Here is a 19469-nt window from a genome sequence, read left to right as displayed (position 1 = left end):
ATTGGGTTGTTACCTCCCTTTGAAGAAGCCAGCTTCTTAGGAGCTGCTCAAGGGTTGGGCAGGAAAGGGAGAAGAAGGGAAGTAGAAAAATGTGGAACTCAAAATCTTACAAGAAAAATGAATGTTGAAAATGATCTTTACTTGTAATTGGGAAAATGGAAAATAGAAAAAAATAAAAGCAAAAAAATCAAATGCATTGCTTATCCTATCCTGCTACCCTCCTAGAGAGAGCTGTCCATCCTGGTTTGATTCTTGGTGAGGAAGGTTCTGAAGCTTCAGAGAAATCATTAAGTGAGTAGCAGGAGTTTCCCTGCCTCCTCCTGAGTTAACCTGATCATGGCTTAAGCCCAACATACTGTGCTCAAGTAAATGCAGTCAAAGACATACATGGACCTACTGAGTCTTATCCTATTTATCCAGGTGAATGGTAGAGATATAGGATGGATAATTCTATATAGTGATTAAACCCATCCCTCGATTAATAATCTTTGTTTGCAGGGCTATTGTATAATTTGTAGAGCATTGAACTTCCTTTTCCATTTGTTTTTTTATAATGGTATAATGCTCTATCTGTTTCAATTGTTTCTTAATTTAACAAGTTAATATTTCCCAAAGACCCTGGGAGAAGAGGACCCCCCCCCCTTTAAGTACACAGGTTCTGCAGCTTCATATTCTACCTAGTTGGAGAGATGAGAGCATCTAACATCTATACTACTCTGCAGATGGGCAACACCTCTAGCCTGTTCCACACCTGGAGGAAAAGGTGTGTTCCTTCTCTTTATATATATTCTTCTGTAGGAGTCTACCCCACCACCCGCCCCACTCAATTCCTGATTGTTGATGGAATGGAGTCAAGACATGGTCTACCTTGCATTTTTATTTTCATCTTTTCCCTCCTTCTTTTCTTCCTTCCTTCCTTCCTTCCTTCCTTCCTTCCTTCCTTCCTTCCTTCCTTCCTTCCTTCCTTCCTTCCTTCCTTCCTCCCTGGAGATGGATATGCCATAGAAACTGAGCCTTATACAAAGAAGGGGCTTGGTTAGTATATTTTCCTGGCTGTGGCAAAAAAATGCACACTCAGTCATAGCTGGTACTGAGAAAGGAAAAACAAAAAGAAAAAAACCCCACAGAGTGGTAGTAGCTTAATTGGTTTAAAGGACCTTTAGAGGTCACCCCCAACATCCCTCTCAGCAGGGTGCAACCAAAAAAAGGACAAACTTGTGCTGAGGGCCCACTTTGTTGTTGTTGAAATACAGCATTCAGTCATGTCCTATTCTTCCTGACTCTTGAGATTTTCTTGGCAAAGATACTAGATGGTTTACCATTTCCTTCCCCAGCTCATTTTACAGATGAAAATAGTGGAGTGATTTGCCCAGGGTCATACAACTAGTTAGTATCTAAGGCCAAATTTGAACTCAAGTCTTCTGACTCCAAGTCTGGCACTCTATCCACTATACCACCTAGCTGTTGCCAACAACAATACACTCCAAGAGAGCTCACCAAATGGGGTTAAAATGGTCAGAGAGCTGTTGCAAATTGAGGCTCTATGGGAGCAAAGCAGAGGCCAGAAAATATTGTTATAGGTTGCCACCTTCCTATATAATGAATTTCTTATTTCCTGGTTCTGATCCATCAAGTTAAATGATCTCTCAATCTGCTACCATTGATTAACTCTCCCAGTCTGAGTTGCTAAGAGTTAATCCTTTATAGGATTATCAGAGTCAGAAGCAATCATATCACTTCAGGGTTCATTGGTATCAAAATCCCTCACAATACCCTTCCATCCCTATGTGGAGCATTCAGTTTGCAGTCAGTGGAGACTAAGTTTTCAAAAGCTCAGCACAACCTTTGTTAACAACATATCAACATTCATTACCTAAATAAATATAAAGGTACATGGGCAAACATATGACTGACATCCCAGGGGATCCCTTTATTCTTTAATAATTTATCATCTATTTAACCAATGCTAGCAACACTGTTCTCTACATTTTTCATCCTAACTAGATTGGGTTTTGCTGCATTGTTCCCATCTATGCATAGAAACAAGACTATAAATCCATAATGCCTTTGACTGCTATGAAAAAAATATAATCTCATGTAAAATTTATACATTATATCTATATTTATATATACATATAAAATAAAAACACCTTTAATACATTACGGACATTTTTCACCCTGAGCAAGGCCCCCAAACTGTTGGACATATATGTCAGCATGCATCAAAGCACAGGAGAAAATTTAATTACAATTGACTACCTTTCTGTCAGAGAAAGAAGAGTCAACAGATGAGGAAAAGGAAGCATCAGTTGAGTCACGAGATGGAAGAGAAGAGGAAGAGAGGGTGTGGGGATGGGAAAGGCCTTTGGTGAGTAGTTTATTCTGCACAGAATAGAAATAGGAAAAAAATTATTATTCCAGAGGAAATTCACATCCGTTTTCGTTATGATGAATGGAACAGGCACATGATTATACTCTAGCAGAGTGAGAGAAGCTGTTTTTGTTTTAATTCATGTTACTGAAGACAAGATGGGACCTTCGCCCTTAGAGTTCAATGGGCCCCATCTGCCTCTCATTTAGATGGCAGAGAGCTGTGTTAGGGTCAAACCATTTCCACCCCCCCATAATAAAAAACAAAACAAAACAGGTTGAGTGGAATCAAACATTGATTAATTTTTTCAGTCAACAGACTGCTTAAGCATGGGATGCCCATCTCTATGGTTGTCCCCTTGAGACTTGCTTCCTAAACTTGGTGCTCAAACACAGCAACAATGAAGATTTCAGCACCCATCCCTTCCAAATGACCTTGTCTTTATTTTGTATGTATTTTTGCAAAATATGCAGATGTGTCCATGCCATCTCCCTGAAAGGACAAGAGTTCCTTGAAGGCAGGGAATGACTCACTGTTGCCTTTCTAGCATCATTGTCTTGGATGATGCCAGTTGCATTGCTGGGATTTAGTAAATGCTTGCTAAATTGAATTTGTTGGTGTCAAACCAGTTAGGGCTGGTGACCATCCAAGTTTAAAAAAAGAGAGAGAGAGAGAAGTAGATCTATTCTAAAGGCAAATGAAGGACTCTGTGAAGGGAGGTTACATCAGATCTTGTTACATCCTGGAGACCTGTTTGTTTTTTTGTAAACAGCCTCTCCCTTCTCCAGAATTCATTGAAGGTGATCCTGCAAATTTCCAGATTTTTCCAAGGTCCATAGCTTCTCCCTTTGGATGAAACTACATTTTCCATTCTAAAGCAAAATGATCTAGTTTGCCAAACAATACCCAGTGATTAAAGGGAAGGATCGATGGTTTGTGTTTAATACAGCATACTTTGATAGAAGAAAGGGAAAGAGAGCAATGGCATGCCCAGAACCCAGTCAGCAGTCCATCTGCTGCCTTGGACTACTGGAATCTAGGCTACTTGGGCCCAGTTGGTCATGCAACAGTTACCTGGGGGAAGTCTTCACTGGCAAACATGGAGGCAAGGTGAGCAGCTTTCTCTTTAATATTCTTTTTGTGAAACTCCCTGTTGGCTAAGTTCTGAGCCCTCTTCTGCAGGTGAAAAGGGGACAGAGACAGGCACAGGCAGACAGTGGGAGAGACATATGAAAAGACAGAAAGAGAGAGAGAGAGAGAGAGACAAAGAGACAGAGATAAAGGCAGAGAGTGATAGAGAGAAAAAGAGAGACAGAGAAATAGATGGAAAGAGAGAAATAGAGATGGACAAGGAGATCGATGTAAAGTCATCAAAAATGATAGAACCCGACAGGCAAGCAGGAGAAGAGAGAAAGAAACATATATATATATACATATATACACATATATATGTATATATATATATGTATGTATATATATATATGTATATATATATGTGTGTGTGTGTGTGTGTGAGAGAGAGAGAGAGAGAGGAAGAAAAAGGAAGGAACATAGAGACAGAAAGAGATAGGTAGGCAGAAACACACAGAAAAAAATAGAGGGAGAGGGAGAGAAAAAACAATGAAAGAGACAAAAGAGAGAGGTGGATAAAGAGTCAGGCAGAGACAAATGGGAAGAAGGGCAGACAGACCAAAGAGAGACAGAGACAAAGAATCTTTGGTTAAGAGAAAGACCAGGGAGACCGTAGTGCTAGAATATTTTCACAGATTTGCTCATAGAAATATCAAAGAATGAAGATGAAGGGAAAACTACTGAAGAAGGAGAAGGACGCATTTAGTCAGAGACTCCAAGGGGCAGAGGGCAGTTCACACTAGAACAAAAGAGGAAGAGGAGTAGAAGTGGGTCCATTTTTCACCTGGTGAATCTTTTCCTCCACATGCTGCAGGCGCCTCAACGTCCCAATGAGAGCAAATGTCCCAGGACAGGCGGACGGCAGAGGAGCCAGGCTTCCTGAGGGGAAGGGCTGCAGGTCCGATTTGGCTCGAGTTCTCAAAGGCCTGGTCCGGCCATCGCTAGCAGGAGAAGCTGGCTTTGCCTCCCTGAGCGTGTGCTCAGTCATAGCTAGTGTCTGAAACTAGGAAACAGGGAAACTGGGCAAAGGCCTTCCCTTCTAGACAAGGTCTCCTTACATTCTCATGTGCCTACACATGTACACATACACACCCAAACACACATGCACACCCAAAGATAACATGAGGAAGAGAGACTGCTTCTTTCCAACACCTGAGACCAACGTGGACCGAAGCCCTGGCCTTGCTGTAAGAAAAGGTGGCCTCCTCTTTTCTGCAAGTAAGCTTTTTTCATGAACTCCTGTATAAAACCAACAACCCAAACCAGTCAAATCTGCTCAAATAAAATGCTCTAAGGCACAGATCATAACCTAGACCAAAAGGGGAAGAGACCTTAGAAGGTCTTCATCTTGTGCCTGAGGAAACTCTTGAAAATCTTCCATTGATGCTAACTATTTTCTGGGCCTCAGTTTCCTAATCAAAGGAGGGGTTTAGAGTAATTATAGAAAACATTTATAAAGGAGTTTCTTGTTATTGTTGAGTCCTTTAAGCCATGTCCAACTCTTTATGACCCTATTTGGGGTTTATTTGGCAAAGAAACTGGAGTGGTTTTTCATTTCCTTTTCCAACTCCCTTCCAAGATAAGGAAACTGAGGCAGGCATGGTGAAGTTACTTGCCTAAGATCACACAGTCAGTGAGTATCTGAGGTCAAATTTGAGCTCAAGAAGATGAGTCCTCCTTATTCCAGGTCTGGCACTCTATCTGACCACCTTTCCATAAAAAGGGTCTTGGGGGGGAAAAGTCATTATTAAACCACACTCAGCTTTCATGGAAAGTCTAAGACATCTTGCTAAAATCACCTAACTCTTCCCCACCAGGAGAAATGGGAGTTTACACACAGATACAATTTCTAATACTGTTATTGGAGATGAGTAGAAAGATTGAACATTCCTTAGAAAGCTTATCAAACCCTTCCCAGAATCCAAGAAGACACATTCTCCCCCTGGCTGGGCAACCCCCCAACCCAAAGTTGGCAGAGATGCTTGACATTTTACTCCCCTCCCGTGGTCAACAATCATGCCATATCCTGACTGCTATGAGATCTCCTTCTTGCCCTGCTTGGTTCCTCTTCAGAGACATAAAGGATGAACCACTGAGCTAACCCTACAAACATTTGCCTTTTCTGGGATGCATAGCCAGAGATGCAAATCTCTAGTCTTTGAAAAAATCTACCACAAAGTAATGAACAAAAGAGTAAAATTCAGTGGGTTTTTTTTTCTTAACAAGTATACAGTTAGTGTTCAATAAAAATATGATAATTGAGTAAATGTCAAGCTAATGTATACAGAAAGTTGTTTGCTGTGCATCAAAGTTTATCCCAGGAGTGTGCCCATGTGGAAGGACTATTAGCAATGGTATGAGTGAATGGGGTTGGAGTGGGGACTGCCCTTCTTTCTAAAATGAAATATCAGCCTTGTGAGGTTGGAAGTGAGAATGACATTGAAAGCCTACCTGTCTTTTGAGAGGAGGCGATGGGCTGGATGGAGGGTCCTCTGGCTTAGCAAAGCAAGGGTTAGCAGCAGGGCCAGCAGGAGAGTGGAGGGCTGGCTTCCCTAAGCCAGAAAGAGCTTGCGTCTTGAAGAAGAAAATTAAGTTGAGAAGAGTGACCAGAGGGAACATGAAAATAAAAGGGAAGGCAGACTGAAAGTCACTGAGAGGCAGGAAACAAAGAGAAGATGAGGGAAGGTCAAACAGAGCATCAGATCAGGGCAGAACAGTTGGCCTAAAACAAGAGTGCAACCAAGGAGTTACATGAGCAACACAGCCTTCCCTTCAGGAACACAAATAGCCAAGAGATCCATCAGGCACTGAAATTTCTTCCCCCCTCAGACAGCATGGGAATTCTAGTGTAGGCAGGGAAGGGAAGGGAAGGAATTCCACCGTTCCCAGGAGGGGCCTTTCAAAGCAGCAGCATTTTTACCCTTTGTCATAATCACTTCCCCCACAAAGCACCAGACAGAATATCTCGGCAGAGTTTGGAGTTGGACTCCTCTCCATCACCCGTGGTAGTCAGAGAAAGTCAAGGACAACTCATTTCTTCTAGGGCTAACAAAAAAAAATACTGCCTATAGGTAAGCCCTCTATATGGGATCCCCAATACCACTGAATTAAAGACTGCCTCTTGCGTAGGAAGAAAGAAGCCTTTGGAATGAACCAAGCTGGAGACCTAAGTGAGATGCTGGTTAATTCTGAGCTCATGAATGGTATCCGGAGCCTGGCTATCTGTTTGGTGTCCACTCATCTTCCTGAACATCCTTTGTTGATTGTTTTAGCTTAGGCCAGCCTGTCTCTGCTGTTCTCCTGGGGCAACCAAAAGCCTTTTCTGGGAATGTGTGGCGATCAGGAAGATAGCCTCAGTAATACTACTACTACTACTACTACTACTACTACTACTACTACCAATAATAATAATAATAATAGTTATTATTATTAACATTTATATAGCCAGTCACTATGTGCTGTAATTTTTATCTCATTTGATTCTCACAACCATCCTGGGAGGTAGGTACTATTATTATCTCCATAGTCCTCATTTACAGTTGAGGAAACTGAGGTAAACAATAGATAAGTGACTTTTCCAGAGTCATAGAGTTCATAAGTGAGGTGGAATTTGAACTCAAGTCTTCCCTAACATGGGTCTTTCTGAAATGGGATGGGAGGTTTCCCCCAGGTACTAAAACAGATCCTCCAGAATAGATGTCTTATCATACCCCTTCCTCCTGCTGCCCCAGGTTGCCAAGTACATACAAAGACACATAATAGTGTTCCTGGGAAGCATACATGTCACATCAGTTTGGGGGAGTCCACTTAAATCAGGATCCTCAAGTATACCTGAAACCTTTCATGAGCTCTGCTATACCTCCCCCCACCGTGATGTCAGGGACAACCAAGAGACACACAGTCCTTGGCCATGTGACTCACCTGTCTTAGAAAGGAAGGATTCCGAGTATTCTCTTCAAATTTGGCTAGTAGCTGGGTGGCCATGGACTTAACTTTATTTTGATTCATGCCTTCCTTCCTGATGCCATAGTCTCGATATGAGCCAGCACTGCGGCTAGAAAAGCCTGATGACTGTAAGAGCAAAAATGAGGGAAGGGAGGCATTATCACACTTGGAGCCCAGAGACCCCCAAAGCCCCATACAGCACCAGATAGAGTAATTGGGCTTTGTCAGTAGAGTTTGGAGTTGGGCTCCCCTCCATCACCCATGGTAGTCAGAGAAAGTTAATAAGGACATCTCATTTCCTCTAGGGCTAACAAAATGGAATCTCTTCACTTGAACCCAATTTGGGGGAGGGGGGGCTAAATTGGCCTTATCAGCACACTGCATTCTGACTAACAGTTTTCTGGTCCTTTTTCTTAGAGAGGAAAATGGCAGCAGCCAAGTAAGGAGGGATCAGCATTCAGGAAAAAAAGCATCACAAAAATAATACTGGAGGGGGACTATAATAGGATGTCATTTAAATTTTTTAAGCCCTAAGAGGAAGAAAATTTGGAGGTACACTAATTCTGATATGTTAAACTAGAAAAGGTTAGAAAGTCACTTGCTAATCCAAGTCTGAATTCAGTTCAATGAGATATTCAGAAATCTAGCACAAATAGGGCAAAGTAGTTCAGTGGAAAGAATACTATCTTTGGGGTAGATAGAACAAGATTTACACCTCGCTTCTCATACTTATTATATTATTATGACCTTAGACAAATTACTTAACCTCCCTGAGCTTTGGTTTCCTTGTTCTTTTTAAAATAAGAGCATGGAACTAGATAGTTTGGGGAGCCCCTTCCAGTTCTAGATCTATGTTCCCTTATCCTTGGCCTCAACTGCCTAATTTGTAAAATGGAGAGACTGGATTAAATGACCTCTGCAATTCTTTCCAACTTTGGACCTATGAGCATGTCATTACTAATTCATACTAGAAACAGCCTCCTGGATCTCTGCAGTCAAGGGTCACCTAGGGAAAAGGTGGATGGGTAAATAGTGGGCCAGTATCCCAATGTGTCTTAGCAGGTGACTCAATGTTGGGGGAAAAAGGGAAGATTTCCTATAGGACTTTCTCCAAAGTTAGTTTTGGTGTGTTTTACAGAAGCACTAAAAATACTAACCTCTTCCAAATTATCTATGCCCTTCCGTCTTCGCTTATTCATGTCATTTTCTTCCATGTGATTCTCCACCTGGAACATTGCAAAAAAAACAAACAAAACTTACTTCAGAATCATTGAAGTATCCCAAAAGAATTGGAAAAAAAGCATTTCAGGCAGAGAGGACCTAGGACTGCCCTAAATTGGCTGATTAGAGCAACTGTAGGGCAGCTGCAATCAGTAACCAGGAAGACCTTTCAAGAAACAGGGAACAGTATTAATTTATATCACTGGACCTCCAAAGACCTTTGTCTCAAATTCAAGACCTATGTTGGTTTAGCTTTTATAATATTTGTTCTATATTCACTAGCAATAAAATCACAGACTTCATGACCCTACTATCTGAAAAAAAGGACAAAAAAGCTTAAATCTTAAAGAAGGATGGACTTAGAATCTAAAGGCAAAATTTCTATACTTTCATTCAATAGCTACTAGAAACTACTGAACAGTTTACAAAAATACATTTGGTCATTACTTTAAAAAGAAGGGACAATAATGAAAATTCATTTAAAAAAAATTTCTCCAGGGCATCATTTGCTTAGAATGCCCATATTGCTAGAATACATTATGGAACACAATTTCCATGAAAATAAAAATTGAGCATCACATTAATACTTGTTTCTGAAGAGAAAAGAGAAAAGGGATTTATGAAGATGGGCTTCCATTCACCCTGGATATTGACTCACACTCCCAGCAGGAATACCATGCTTAATGTGTTTCTTGGGTAAACAGAACATGAATAGGGAACAGATTGCTCCAAAAGAATGTTGAAGAGAAGAGGGGGATAGATGCATTTTGGGAAAGTATTATCAGGATGAAGGAAGAAGTCACCTATCAGAATATTGTAGCATGGTTCAGATTTCAGAAAAACTTGTTAAAGATTTACATGAACTGATGCTTTGTAAAGTGAGCAGAACCAGGAGAACATTGTACATAATAATAGCAACACTGTGCAATGGATCAACAATGGTAGATTTAGCTCTTCTCAGAAATACAATGACCCAAGACAATTCCAAAAGACTTGTGATGAAAAATGCCATCCACATCCAGGGAAAGAACTATGGAATCTGAATGTAGACCAAAGCTTACAATTTTTATTTTTTCAAAATTTGGGTTATTTTTGTTTTTCTTGTGGTTTTTCTCTTCTGTTCTAATTCTTCTTTCACATCATGACTAAGAAGGAAATTGTGCATATATAACCTATATGAGACTACCTGCTATTTTAGGGAAGGGGAAGAGAAGGGAGAAGGGGAAAACTTTACAAAAATGAATGTTGAAAACTATTTTTACATATAATTGGAAAATATATATATATTTTTAAAGAAAGATATAGACTAGCTTAGTACTAAGTTTGGAGAACTGCATTTAAATTCTGCCTGAGAAGTAGCTTGGTGTAGTGGAAAGAAGTCTGGATTAGGAGTTAGAAGACATGTCTCTAATACATATTGGGTGATTTCAGGTAAGTCACTTAACTTCTCCATGGTCCTCAGTTTCCTCATGTGTAAAAGATGAGATGGATGGATTCAGTAATTCTGAGTCTTCTCCAGCTCTAAATCTAAATTCCTAAGTTTAACCAAGAGCAGGCTAAACTTCTTTGAGCCTTGGGTAACTCCCCCAAATGGATTACGATGGAGGGAGCAGAGGAATTTGGAGACCTTTTGTGGGCTTAGAAGCATGAAAAGGAAATGTTCAAGGGGGCTGAAATGCTCTTCACTGCCCCAATCTACTACCTCCCCATAAAAGGTTTGCTTCCATCAAATTCAGGCATAGATTCAGTCCAGTAATATTCTAATTCAGATCATTTCCCCATTTGTGGGTCAATAGCTACTATGGCCATTCCATGTATCAAAATTGACATCATACCTGACCAAAAGCCAAAAGTAAGAGGTCAGGCATGAAAAGTATGGAGACAAGCTCTTTCTTTTCTATGAATGGAACCTGTGATCCACCCACCGTCCTCCTTTGTTTTTCATTTTTAATTTATTTAAAATATTTTTATCCTCCTTTTTAACAGTTAGGAAATGGGGTAATCATTCATTTATAATCACCCAACAATGTGACCCCTTCTCTCCAGGGCAGTACAAAAATGCTAGGTCAAACAGCCCTGCTTTCCACTTTACAGTTTTCTCTGTTTATAATAAATCATCATGTTGGGAATGGAAATTATTTCAACCCCAGTGTCTGGGCAAACACCAAGAGAAATAGATGATCTTATACCCAACTCCTGGTCTCCTAGAGCCTGGCTAGCTCAGCCAACAGCCTCCTTGCCTGTCAGCACCTTTGGGGCAGGAGACCTAACAACCAACCTAGAGCACAACGTCCCACCAGGCAGATACTGGCATAGATTTTGTTTGTTCAGTTTCCAGTGTGGACTTGGCTTTTACTCAAAAAACTGTACATTGCATTTTTGAGCACAGGCAGAACTAGACTCTAGAGTCAGAAGACCTGAGTTTGAATCCTGCCTCCATAGATGAGCCACTTACTGGATGTGAGACCTTGAGCAAATCACCTAAATACTACCATCCTCTCTTCCCTCACCTTTAAAATGCAGGAGAAAGCAAGGCTGATGACTTCAATTAAATTCAAGCCACTTGTATGTCATGGCATGACCTCTCTAATGCCATCATGGTCTCCTTTTGAGAATGAAGGGTAAACAATAGAACCTACCCAATAACGTTGTTGCAAAAAGCCTCTTCTTAACAGATTTAACTGTCTCAAGTAAACCTGGTCCAAAAAGATTGCTGAGGCCTCCATGAATTTCCCTCTGCTGGGAAATCCTACATGAGCTTAGGGTTTACCATGAGTCATTTGAAAAGACCATGCTTTTCTTCAGGGTCCTGGTAATTACAACAGAAATGACCTACTCTATTAGATGCTTTCTGATAGAGGTATTCAAGGAGACCTTCCACCTCCCACCCCTCTTCCCACCAGGCCAGTTTCTAAGGCAAATGTGGAACACTGGGTTAGATTGATGGTCTACTGAGATCTTGCTATCTTTTGTTCCTTGCCTTCCTTTGCCAGTCTAGGCCCACCATATTAGTACTAATAAATATCTATTGATTTGAAAGACCTTATTAAATGCTTATTCATTCACTTTCAAAAGTGAGGGTCATATCTTGAGCTATCAAGAAGCTTTTCTTTTTTTTTCCTTTTTTCTTTTTTTTGAGATTTTTCTTTAATAACCCCATAATGCCCTAAGATCTCCCTGGGCTTATTTTCATCCTGAGATTAAAAAAAAATTCTGGTTTTATCATAAATGTATGAGATTGTTCTCAGGTTTTCCAAGATGCTAACCCCCTCTCTATAAGGGGTGGGTGAGCTATGGCAACTTACAGAGTGGAAGCAGTTTGAGGGTGAATTAAGAAGGGCTCACAATGAACATACACATTTTTTCCCTAGAGAATTCAAATGCTCACATAATAAAAACTTGAGTCTGTCCACGGTGGGTCAGGATCAAGGTCACTCTGGAAAAATTTTCTTAAAAACATAATGGCAGACAGCCAATAAGAATGGACCAGTGACTGGTAGGCAAAATATGCTGGCAGCAGAGGTGGGGGCAGGGGCAGGGTGGAATCATTAAAGGCTTATGGTTCAGATGGGAAGGACTGGGGTAAGATCAGGTGACAATCCTGACCCTTTGTAGAGATGCCACTGCCCTCTGCAGCTGGGGAAGCTGCAGGGCCAATTCACATCTTTACTTGAAGTCAGGCTATCACATAAATCAAAACAAGCATTCCTAGAAAAATGAGGTTTTTAAAAGAAATTGTCCTTAAATTAGCTAGAAGGCCTAGAGATCAATCAGGCAGACAACAAACATTTATTAAACACTTACTCTGAGCCAGGTGAGTGACAGAAAAACAAATAAAGTAAAAGTAAAAAACAAACAACAAAAATCCACCAGTCCCTGCCTCACAGAACTTACATTCTAGTGATCAAACTTGCTTAGTTTTGAGATAGCCCACAAATGTGACTCCTCTATGGAAGTAGTGAGACAAGGCGAACAGCAGGAACAATCTGGAGACAGCAACTCTCTGCTCTCATCTAACACTCACCCTTGGCAATGTGGCCCAGGTCTAGAGACCCTGTGAAGGAGCAGCCTAATTCTAAACCCAATGACTTCCTTCCCTTAGGCTTTACTTTCCTCAGCAGCAAAATGAGGTTATGCTAGATGACTTCAATTCAATTTTGGTAACACATGTGCGATAGATGGACTGATGGACAGACAGATCTATCGAACCGCATAGTGTCTCCCATATTCATGTAAGCTATTTGAGGAGAGTTGTGTAGATCACAATCTTGCATCCCCAATGGTTAAAATGATCTGGTACACAGTAGGTGCTCAATAAACTCATGCCAATTATTTTGCAAACACTACTCAGTTTGAGGGATCCAGAGATTTTAAAAACGATCAAATCTCTACAGGTAAATCTCTCCAGGTGGGGGTAGGGGGAAGAACAAAGCAGATACACAGGTAGTATGGGATTAAGTGTTAAGAGCAGGTCCAGGCAAAATGTTATTGGTAATCAGAGGAAGTTACTTTCAGCTGAGAGGAAATCGTGTCTATATTCATGGAAGAGGCAACACCTGAGTTTCACTTGGAAGAAAAGTCTTTTGATACTCAAGTATAGGAGGAGGATCTATTCTAGTTCAGGGATGGCATGGGCAAAGTCATAAAGGTGGGAGAGGGCAGAGCAGGAGAGAAGGAGATGCCTGATTTTAGAACGTAGATGAGCATGCCATCTGGCCAGAAAGTCACCTTGGAGTTAGATAGTTAGCAATGGGAAGGAGGTCTCTTCGCTGGGCTACCTTAGTCTACCCAAGGGATGTTCCCTGAGTTATTGAGTATTCTTTTTCACAGATGGAATTCCTATAGATCAGGGGCAATCCAAATGACATCTTTTGGGTAATTGGGCTGGACACCAGGCAAAGTCAAAAATTGAATTACCTTTCATTGTATCCTTACCTGCCATTAGACTTGCTCCAGGGCAAAAGGTGGGCTGCCCTATAGGACATTAGACACATGTCCCAAATCTTCCATATATAACTGTATGTTAGAACCAAAAAGGACCTTAGATAAGGAGGCACAAAAGATGCAAACTAGAGTACTGATGTGGATTTAGAACTGGCTGAATGACTGAGGCTAGAGTATTATGGAGCCATATCATCTTGTGAGAAATACTGAGATCAGACCCAGAGCCTCTCATGTTCAAAAGAGATGGGAAAATGGCATATTTATCAATTTGTAAATGAATGCCAAAAAGATTTTAGAAGCTTGGAACAATGGGCTGAAGTTAGTATTAGGAAATTTAAAATAAAAAAAAAAACAAATATAAGATCTTGTACTTGGTTTCCAAAATTCCAAAATTCACCTGCTAGGGATGACTAGAAGACAGTTCATGTGAAAAAATACCTGGGTGTCTCAGAGGGATGCAAGCACAATATGAATCAACAGGATGAAACTGCCAGAAAGGAATAACCTGTTCCAAGGCTGTAATAGTAAAAGCACAAAGCCTAGAAGTGGAGATAAGAGCCTCAGTTGTACTATTCTGCACAGTGGGTCAGATCCATCTGGAGGACTATATTTAGTGCTGGCATTAATGTATGTCCCAAGGAGAGTGACTACAGTGGTGAAGGGAACTCCAAGTCATGTCATTCAAAATGAAAGGAACCCAAATTAAAGATGACATGGACAGAATACAATACTGAACTGTTGTCTTGTGAAAGAAAGATTAGTCTTGTTCAACTAGGAATGGAAAGAAAGAGCCAGACCCAAAGAGGAGAAGTTAGATGGAGTGGGACTGTTGGCTGAAAAGAAGGCAATCTTCCAACAAATAAATGTTCCTAGTCAGAGAGACTGTTTGGATAGGTGGAGTCAAGGAGACATTGGCTAGCCATTCCTCTGGGGCAGAGGGGATTATTCAATCAGGTGAGGATTTAAAGATTAAATGGCCCCTACATCCCTTCCAGCCAGGAGACTCTGTGATTCTAGGAAACCTCATTTTCCCAATGAGGAAATGATAAATACACCTGATTTGCCAATGAGGAAGTGAGTCAAAGCTCCAGGTGTTTCCAGCAAGGGGGAAGGAGAACAAAAGAGTTCAGTGAAATTGATCTCACCTTAGTGGCTCTTTTCTGACAAAGAACTTTGAACACCCATTGACATGGGCAACAATCCTCACATGGATTGAATGTGGCATAGCCTGGTTGCAAAGACACACCTTCTAGCTACAGGCCTGGGTGGTCAAACCACATCAGCTCAAAGAAAGGGACCCTTTGTTGAATACACACCGTGCTACTGGATGGGATTTGCACCAATGAGTTCAAAGGCTTCAGGCAAATGGATTGTTAAAAGGAAAGGGTCATGGCAACCTGCTTCTGGCAAATATACATATGTATATATGTATATATATATATATATATATACTGAAAAGGACTGCTCCTTTAACTCAAAAATCCCACTGCTAGACATTTATACTCCATAGGAGGTGAAAAAAAAGAAAGACCCATAATCATCGAAATGTTCACAGCAGCACTTTTTTGTGGAAATAAACAAATAGAAACAAAAGAGGTCCGTCCCCATTGCTAGGGAATGGCTGAATAAACTGGGATAGGGCAGATACAAGAATAGCATGGTGCTGTAAGAAATGTTGAATAAGAGGGATTTGTATGAACATAATAAAAAGAAAAATAAGCATAGTCACAAAAATAATATATGCAATGAGTATGAACAGGGGTATGTGCTTGTAAATGTTTAGTATCTGGCCCTCTGGGGGGAAAAATAGCAAACTGGGCACACTTTTATGGTTAATCCACATAACTAACATTTTCTCTACCATTTCTTATGTCTAGACAACCTACAAAACAATAAACCCAAATCCTAACTTGTAGCATTTGCCAATTTCTGAGGTGTAGATGCTTACACTGAAAATTTTACAACCAGCTCTCACAAGCCAGTATGAACTAACCCTAGGACATCACCTCCCAAATATAACAAAATAACTGAAAAAGATCACCAAAAGGTAGGTAAACAGCAAAACTGAAAAATCAATAATGGTGCCAGAGAATGAACTATGATTTCCCTTTTCTTGGAAGAGAAATGAGGGAACTACTAAGCAGAATGTTACATATGTTGATAGACACAGTAACTCTACAGGGTGTTTTTCCATAATTATTTTTCTTTGTTAGAAGGGAGGGTTCAAGTTCAAAGTGGAGAAGGGGGGAGGGTTCTTCCAGAAATGTCTGTGATATATATGTAAAGATCATCAATAAAACTTTTTTTCATAAGAAAAGATAATGATAGGCAATGGAACAACAACAAAAAAAGGAAGCAAATAGAAATATTTGGGAGGGTGGGGTTGTGCAGAGGTAGAGCTCTGCAAACTGGTCTTCTGTTATAGAGTTAACCAGAGAAGACAGTAAAAAGCACTGTTCCCCCCCATCAGTCTTTATGATTACTGACAGCCACTCAGTTTTCTGAGCCTGACCTGTTAAGAGCTATTTCAAATTCGGTCATTCTGTAAACAAAGGAGGGGTGAGTGAAAGGTTCAAACATGTCTCTCCCAGCCTCCTCTGTTCTTACCAGCTTTGGAGGGAACAGAAGAGTGAAGTGATCAGTAAAAGGAGGAAATTTTTTGATCCTGCGGTTACCACAAAGGTTGCCCAAGGGTGACTAGGACGTTTATTGGAAATGTCAGACTTGTGGGTCACTATAGGAGAGGCTTAGTAAACTTGCCAGCTGATTCTTACCCCCCCCCCCCCAATGAGTCCTCTTAAGGCCAGGGTCTTGGGATCAAGTCCAGTTTGAGAGCTGCTTCATTCTGATGCAACTGGAGACATGGTTAAGGGGATACAAGAGGAGAGAGTAGGGCTGTGGGCTCTCAAAGAAGTGGGCAGCAGATTGTGAATGATCTTAGAACAGTTTTCAGCATAAAAGAACTCAGTAGAAAGAACTATTTCCTCTTTTGAATATGCTCTCTGGGCACCTTGGAGAGACACACCAAAACACTGGTCAGAGCACTGGCTAAATTGGTTTTCATTGATGGAGTTCAAACTAGACAGAGAAATCATGAGTCAAAATGGAGCTCAGCAAGGTGGGATGTGACACCAATTCTTCCCTCTAAATCTGGAGAGTCGGCATGGCCAAGTGATTGGCTTGGAAATAAGGACGTCCTGGGTTCAAATCCTCTCAGATAAATACTAGCTATGTGACTCTCTGACTGCCTCAGTGACCTTATTAGTACAATTGACTGAGATAGGCTCTAAGATCACTTACAATTCTAAATCTAGGATATTTGGACAGAATACATCTCAAGGAGTTATCTGTGTAATGTTGCAGACTTCCAGTAAAAGATACTGCAATGTCCTGAACTGAAATACAGGGGTGGACAGGTACAATGGAAAAGGGCTGGATTTGAGGGCAAGGAGGGTTCAAATCCCACTTCTGACACAATACCAGAGTGACCTTGGACTCATCTGTGAGATGAAGGTGGTTGACTAGAGTCTCTGAGGTCCTTTCTCATTCTTTAGTTGTGATCCTGGCAGTTGAACTCTTCCTTTCTCCAGCATCACTCTGGAGTCTATCTATTCTTCCTTGCTGCCACTCAAGCTTTCTGTTGCCCAGACTTAAACTTGAACTGAGAGGCCAGAGCATAAGAGGGAGACTAATCTTTTCTCAAGATTCTAATGCAATAGAAAGCTTTGAGGTCCTTTCTAAGCCTAGGACACTGTGGTCATACTTTGTTTCTAAATGAAATACCAGGAGACTATCCATAAATAACTGGAAGGAGACTATTTGTGACTGGATAAAATACAGAAGAATTGTGAGATACAACTATCAGAATGAATATCCTTAGGGGATTGACCGAACCATTACTGCTTGAGATCCCAAGTCTTCTCTGACTTCTAAATGCCCCATAATTATGGCCCTTTGTCTATGTGTCATGGTCACCACCCTAGTGTAGGATCAGTTCATCTCCTATCTAATCTCTATGACTGCATTATCTCCTTTTCCTGATTGAGCCTTCAAATCACCAGACTAATCTTTACTACTCCGTGGCTGTGCCCCGAATCAAAGTGACTCCCCATTCCTGCCATTGCCTTAATCTTCTCCTAGCTCAAATTCCTCTATAATCAGCTTCAACTTTATTTTCCCCAACTCTTCAACATGAACTTGTTCCAACCAGGGCCGTCTCAACATCAGATACTTCCTACTCATTGGGTATCGACATTTAGAGGGTACTTGAACTCTATCAGGTAAAGGCAACAGAGCTTGGCTCAAATGATCTCTTACTCGGCCCAGGTCTGTCCTGCTCCTTCTCCTAGTCAGGGATGATAGCAACCAAGACTTCTCTCAATTCCCTGATGTCTTACCACACCACCTATTTTGGGGGACTTGTTCTAGGTGTGAGAAGTGCCAATTGAGGCTTTGCTTGATTCCAAGTCTCTGCTTATGCTGGCTCCAATTCTTACCTTCCCCTGATGTCCCCAGCACACAATGACCTCTCCCTTCTCTTAACTCAAATTCTGGCAAGAATCCCAGCTCTCAAAGTCATTTATTGTTGTAGGTGTGGTTTCTCTCCCCAATTGGACCAAGAGCCATAGGGAACCAAGAATTACTTCTCTTCTACACCCCCCCAAACTGTCTAGCACATGCTATATGTATGAAGGATCAGAATTTGAGGAAATGAAGGCTTGTATGAGGTATGCACAGTGAAGAAAGCAAAATAAAAGGAGGGGAAAAAAACAAACTTAATGACAACAACAGGTAAATAAAGTCAACATGGACAAAACTATTACCATACTGTTGAAGTTAAAGGACCCACATCTGGGCTGTATGACTTTGAGCAAATCATTTAACCTCTCTATGGTCTCATCTGCAAATTAAGGGGGCAGGAACAATTCATCCTTAAGTCTATGGTCCCAGGTGATATTTAAGATTCTAACTCTATGATTCTGTAATTCTTTCTGCCAATAATTGACAGCAAGACATAAAAGTGCCTTGACTTCCAATCCGAACTGTACAATTAAGATTGGGTTCAATGAGCTCTAGGGTCCCTCCTGGTTCAGAATCTGGGTACCAGATTTTGGGGTTTAAATTGGAAGTTCCACAAATAAGGGCTTGATGTGTTGACTTTTTTTTGACTGTCTGGACTTAAGAAAGTGATGGATGTCACAAAATATGTCATGGGACTATGTTTGCCATGATGCACATGTATAGCCTATATCAGGTAGGGTTGTCTTAGAAATGAGGGTGGGGGGGAAGAGAATTTGGAATTCAAAACTAAAAAAAACCACTGAAATTGTTTTCATGTGTAAATGGAGAACAAAATTAAAATATTTTTTAAAAATGTATCCTGCATGCATTTTCTTTGAGCTAGCTGTTTTATATTTAACAGCACACACCTGCCTGTGTTTCAAGTCAAAACAATCTATATAAATAAGCAAAGAAATAAGAATAAATGAATGACTAAATAATGAACTTATGAATGAATGAAGGCATTTTGTTACTTTGGAAAAAGACCTGAATGGCTATCAGAATACTTGGTATCTAAGACAGCTCGGCCATTAACTTATATTCAATCCCTTTGTCTCCAGATCTCAGTGTCTTTTTCTGAGGCAGATGAGAAGAATGAGGAAGATGAAGAAATTGGCCCCCCTAGGGTCTTTCCAGTTCTAACATTCTGGGAACCAAATAACTTTCCAGGACTGGGGAGGTACAATTTCAGCCCTAATATGATATTTAATAGCCAGGAATCCAACTGATACCATGATTGTCAGTCTCAAATGTTAGCCAATGAGCCCTCGGACAAAGCTACAGTGAACTGTGCAGG

The 19469-nt window shown here is 40.8% G+C and overlaps 1 protein-coding gene across 1 annotated transcript in view; it reads right to left on the bottom strand.

Moving 5' to 3' along the window:
- MICAL2 (microtubule associated monooxygenase, calponin and LIM domain containing 2) overlaps positions 1-19469 on the bottom strand; it is a 285377-nt gene that overhangs the window by 121172 nt on the left and 144736 nt on the right. The window contains exons 15-20 of the mRNA XM_074230325.1: positions 8605-8673; positions 7424-7573; positions 5954-6076; positions 4287-4505; positions 3446-3547; positions 2260-2382 (exon numbers count right to left, since the gene is read on the bottom strand). Coding sequence (XP_074086426.1) covers positions 2260-2382; positions 3446-3547; positions 4287-4505; positions 5954-6076; positions 7424-7573; positions 8605-8673 — 786 coding nt within the window. The remainder of the gene's footprint in view (positions 1-2259; positions 2383-3445; positions 3548-4286; positions 4506-5953; positions 6077-7423; positions 7574-8604; positions 8674-19469) is intronic.

This window comes from Macrotis lagotis, chromosome 3 (genome assembly GCF_037893015.1).
Source record: "Macrotis lagotis isolate mMagLag1 chromosome 3, bilby.v1.9.chrom.fasta, whole genome shotgun sequence".
In the NCBI taxonomy this organism is placed as follows: domain Eukaryota; kingdom Metazoa; phylum Chordata; class Mammalia; order Peramelemorphia; family Peramelidae; genus Macrotis; species Macrotis lagotis.
This window is presented reverse-complemented; position numbering and strand designations above follow the sequence as displayed.